At 38.2% G+C, this 5,000-nt stretch overlaps 1 protein-coding gene across 1 annotated transcript in view; it reads left to right on the top strand.

The window, feature by feature from the left end:
* Positions 1-13: 13 nt before the first annotated feature.
* The window catches only part of LOC125038768, an 11,518-nt gene continuing 6,531 nt past the window's right edge, over positions 14-5,000 (top strand). The window contains exon 1 of the mRNA XM_047632355.1: positions 14-169. Coding sequence (XP_047488311.1) covers positions 144-169 — 26 coding nt within the window. The 5' untranslated portion in view covers positions 14-143. The remainder of the gene's footprint in view (positions 170-5,000) is intronic.

Genomic DNA, 5,000 nt, shown 5'->3' with positions numbered 1-5,000 from the left:
GAAACCATAACAAAAACGAAAATAAAAGCAGCTGAACTCTCGCCCGAAACAAAAGACGATCGGCCGCTCAGCTGTTTTCGCCGGGGGAGGAGACGGAGGCCGAGACATACCAACTTTTCTCTTATTTTTTCCATTTCTTCACCATGAGCAAAGTACTTAAGGCAGCATGGTGAGTGTGAAGGCGTTGGTGATATAAACGTGGGTGAGATGAGTACGGAATTACCGAAACAGGATTCGAGGAGAGTTGTATATTTTAGTTTTTTTTGTTTTGTTTTGTTTTTGTTAAGTGGCGTGTTTAAAGTTTAGTCGACGGAAGAGATGGATGTTTAATTAACAAGACAACAGTATTAATTGTTTCTATTGTCATGATCATTATCATCACCACCACCATGATCGTGATATGATGATGATGGTGATTGTCAGCTTCATCACTATGGCTGTTATTCCTCTTGTTATTGGGTAATTATCTTGCCTTCGGAACTCCTCGTCTTGCTCGTTCAGACAACTTGTCACGGCCAGCAGGACAACGAGTCCGCGTTCAGAACCACCCAGGCCCCCATTGCCCACAGAGCAACAAGCGCGAAAGTAAACATTCACTATTTTATCATACTGGTGTCTTTATATTGCATACTGTGTTGGTGTGTAACTCCTCTGATGCATAGGTAACTAACCTGCAACTGGCAAATATAAAAATACCTTTGATAACAATAAAGTCCCATAAAATTACCTACCAACATTTTATGATTGCCTGCAACTGTCATTGGTTATATACAAATGCTATTATGATGTCATCTCGTCCTGCTGGCATGGCTGCAGAGGAAGGCGATATGGACAAGGTGGACAACTTGTCCCAGAGGTCAAAGCAGGGGTTCATGACGGTCAAAACCTCTTGTCCAACTGGTTGGACGAGGAGTTACGAACACAGCATTATTTAGAATACCTTATCGTGGCTGATCATGACGGTAGTGATATCAATGGTTTCCTCTCACTCTACTACCCACATATATGGAAATTGTGCTGCATAAACCTGCCTACTAATAAATCTGGTCCTGATAGCAGGGAAGATACTTGGGAAAGTGCAGGCTTAAAGATGAAGTATTTACAGAATAGGCAATTCATAGTTAACTGCTGGGGGCTGTGCCCCTGCAGCCTCCTTAACCCCTTCCTGACGGGTCACGTCTCTAGACGTCATAACAAACCGCTCGAAATGTGGCGTGCAGCTGCACGAGGCGGTGATTTGGCTTGATGTACCGAACTCCCGCGCTCAAAGTCGGTGTGTTGCCATTGATCGCCAGAGCGTAGAGTTTTTTTTTAGTTTTCTACACCCGTCACCAAGGGGTTAATGGGGGGCTGCCGTTCCTCAACCCTGGCCCTGGATAACAAAGAATTTCCACCATGTGCGTACAGAAGGATAAACTGTAGGACAAACTTTGTATTGGGTGATTCCAGGCACTGTGATTATACTATGAGTGTATATCATGTACCGGTAAATCTATTGCATGGGGTTGTGCCCCCTGCGACCCCTTGAGGGGGTTGTCCACCCAAACTCACCAGTGACTACAATGAATACCCCATATACTATATGGCTTTAATCTTTATGGACACAGCTCACAGCCCAAGTCCAGTTGATTCTCCTGAGTTTCAGCTCTTTCTTGATATGCATACCTAGGTTAAGACAATGTTTCCCTTGGGCAGAGCCCCCATCATCCCTCCCCACGGGCAGTGCCTGAAGGGCATTACCACACATGGCAACTTCGGTTATTGAATATATTTTGTGATGTGGAGTTTGGGTATAGGAATGTACCCAGATCATTATCATCCATAAAGTAGTGGAAGAAGGAATGATAATTTCTTGTCTCTATCATGCCATGATTACCTAGGATGTCTGTAGTATGGTCTATCCTGCCATAACAATGAGGAAGATTTGTTGTCTTCCAGAGCAGGAGTTGTGGGGTTGCAAAGGGTGCAGTCTGACCGGGTGACTGCTTGAGGAGAGAGAGGAGAATTGATGGGGGAACATTGTCTTCACCTTGGTATGCAAATTAGAGCAAAAACTTGTAAGCACAAAGTATACTTAGATTGTGACTGGTGATTTCCGTAATCTCTTTCCTTTATTTCTGTCTGCAGATTATTTCTTGTATAGATGAATGCAACTTTTAGTTCTCTAGACTGAAATTTCAATTTGCTTTAGCATAGTGCATCCATATTGTAAAGATTGATCAATTAATTTTCATGGAGAATTATTACTCTAACCCATTCTGCATGTATGGCAAGAATACATGCCATGCCTACTGTAATACAAGTTTATTTATTGTATTTACACATATATGGCTCTACAAGTGCTTAGTTACCAAGGAGTCAGTTATTAGTCTTACCTATCTCGCCTGTTTACCCTCTTCCTCAACTTTTGGAAAGGGTCTTTTGCATTTTTTCATCGTCTTAACTGTTAACAAGATTTTGATAGCAATTTAATAATCATATTATCAATAACAATAAGTACAATATTGATATCAACTGTATTAAAAAGAAAAACACATTTTCCCGCTAATTCAAGGAATGGGGAAATCAGGATCACTAGGGCCAACTGATAGACTCCAAAAAACTACAGGGGACAGAACATAAATCTGGGGTGATTGGATTGATTGTTAGCTATTGATATTTGAAGAACAGTGTACTAATGATAATGCCAATAGTAATGATAACATTATGAATATTGATAATATTAGGAAAACAAACAAGCCCTCTAAGTCAAGGAATGGAAGAATCAGCTGTGGTCACTAAGGCCTACTTATTGATGGCTGAGCATTTGTGGAGCCATCTGTGTGCAACAAAATCCACAAAAACTAAGTAGACAGTACATATACCTGCAGTCATTAGGTTAACATGAATTGTTGCAGAAAATATTATCAGTATAATTTTATATTTAATTTTCATAAGCTATAATAGCTAATTTACTAATTCTTTCTTTGTCTAGAAATTCAAGCCACTGACTTTAATACCAGTAGTGCACTTCTGGTAGCACCTATGATATGGCATTGCATTTCATCCAATTGAGTTTGATGTTAAGGATTGTTTGGGTGTAAAACTGCTAAAGATAAAGTTATGGAGCTGACAGTTAGTAGTGGGTATATAGGCTATTGCTAAAGTTGGGAAGTACTGTATATTACTTAGAGATTAAAATTACCTCTTGCTTATAAGCTGAAGTACAGAATAATACAGATTACCACAACTACCAGAATTATCTGTAATATTTTTAAAAAGTATCAGTGATACTAATTAGTGGTACTTTCTATGTAGTTGCAATTTCTATTCTTTTATTTATTATTAACCCTTAAAGTTTGAGTCACTTCATTGGAGCATGTAGGTAAATTTCACCATCAACCAAGTTAGTTTAATATAGCGTTAGCTTTTAAAACTGGCAGGCTGTATTTCAGAACGAATGGGACCTCATCAAGGTAAACTGGTATATATGGTACTGTTTGACATCTTTTGTTCAGCATCTAAGCAACAGAGAGCGATCCCCTCTACCCCTATACCTCCTCCTGCTACTTCTCTGCTCCTCCAATCCTCCCTCTACATCCCTGCCAGGCCACCAGAAACCACAGCACCCTCTATACTATCTCCTGCCCCCCATCCCTTTAAGCACCTTTTCCTTGCCATTCATACAGTTGTTCCCTGGTGAGGGTGAGCCATTTCCAAGACTAATTTTGTTCAGGGTTAAAATTGAAAAGTCACTGTTATTTCTTATTGGGGCAAGGAAGGAATTTTGTTTTTTAAGGATTGGTATTGTTATTGGTCATATTGGTAATAGTAGTTATAAGATTTGATAATATTTTGGACACTTGACTATTTTTTTGGTTATTTTTTGGTTCATATCAGGAAATATCGTTCTGTTTATTGTTTATTTAATTTTTGAATCATTAGACTCTCAACAAACTTTCTGCAAATGAGGGCATTACTAATTTCTAGGTAAGAGGGACATAAGCAATGTATCATCTGTACTAGCTATAGTTTTCCATCATCTACATAGGATTATGATTTTCTATCCTTATTGACCCCCTCTTTATTTTGTAAGACCCTGGTAGGGTGGAGAGTTAACTTGCCCTGAAATTGTATACTTCTCATGAGTAATTGCCATGCTCTCCCGATCTGACACACATACCCCTGGTAATCATATCCTCTTATACATTTTTTCAATTGAGGCTATTGAGTTTCCTTTACCTCACCTCATATTTACCTAAATTAAATTAATTGTATGAGAAATGTTTGGAAATAGTGAAAAAGTGGTCTGCCATTTGAAAACAATTTTGTTGATTTTTTTTCGTATTTTTTTTTTTTTATCATTTGGATTTGAACTAGTTCTTTGCTAGAAAAAGGAAAAAAGGACCCCTCCCAAAGATTATTATTTTCAACATTTCATTTTAGGAGAATTTTTGTTCCAAAATAGCTGCCGATTCAATGAATGTTCATTAATGCCCATCTATTGATGCCATTGTAAGATTTTAAGAAAATGGTATGAATGAGAAAGAATATCTTCACAGCAAAAGTGATGTAGCTGAGCAGTTTTAAGTATTTATGATGAAGATATAATCAAAACTGGTCAAATACATATGCTGTACAAAAATTGTGCTGTACCTTTCTCTATACTTGTCACAGCAAACACTGTTCATTGAAAAAGAAACAGTGCAGGTGTATCACTTGAAAAAAGGCATGGCATAATTAAGACTTTAAAGATTTGAATTGATCTTTTAAATCCTCTATCAACCTTTGTTTTGGCATGGGTGAGGATGTGCCATGAAGGGAGAAATCAAATTGGGGCATGTGACCTCACATTTTGCAGGATATTACAGTTATGTAATTTAAAGTATTTGTTATGAAAGAAATGTAGTCTAGGAGTTTTGTGCATCTATTCAAACCAAACATAGGATTAAACCTTGATGAATCGTATGTATTCCTTAGTTGCTGTTATTACCAAGGAGTGAAATATAATGAGGGGAATC

Source organism: Penaeus chinensis, chromosome 25, assembly GCF_019202785.1.
Source record: "Penaeus chinensis breed Huanghai No. 1 chromosome 25, ASM1920278v2, whole genome shotgun sequence".
NCBI classification, from domain to species: Eukaryota; Metazoa; Arthropoda; class Malacostraca; order Decapoda; family Penaeidae; genus Penaeus; species Penaeus chinensis.
Note: the sequence above shows the minus strand (reverse complement) of the source record. Positions and strands in the feature narration are given on the sequence as shown.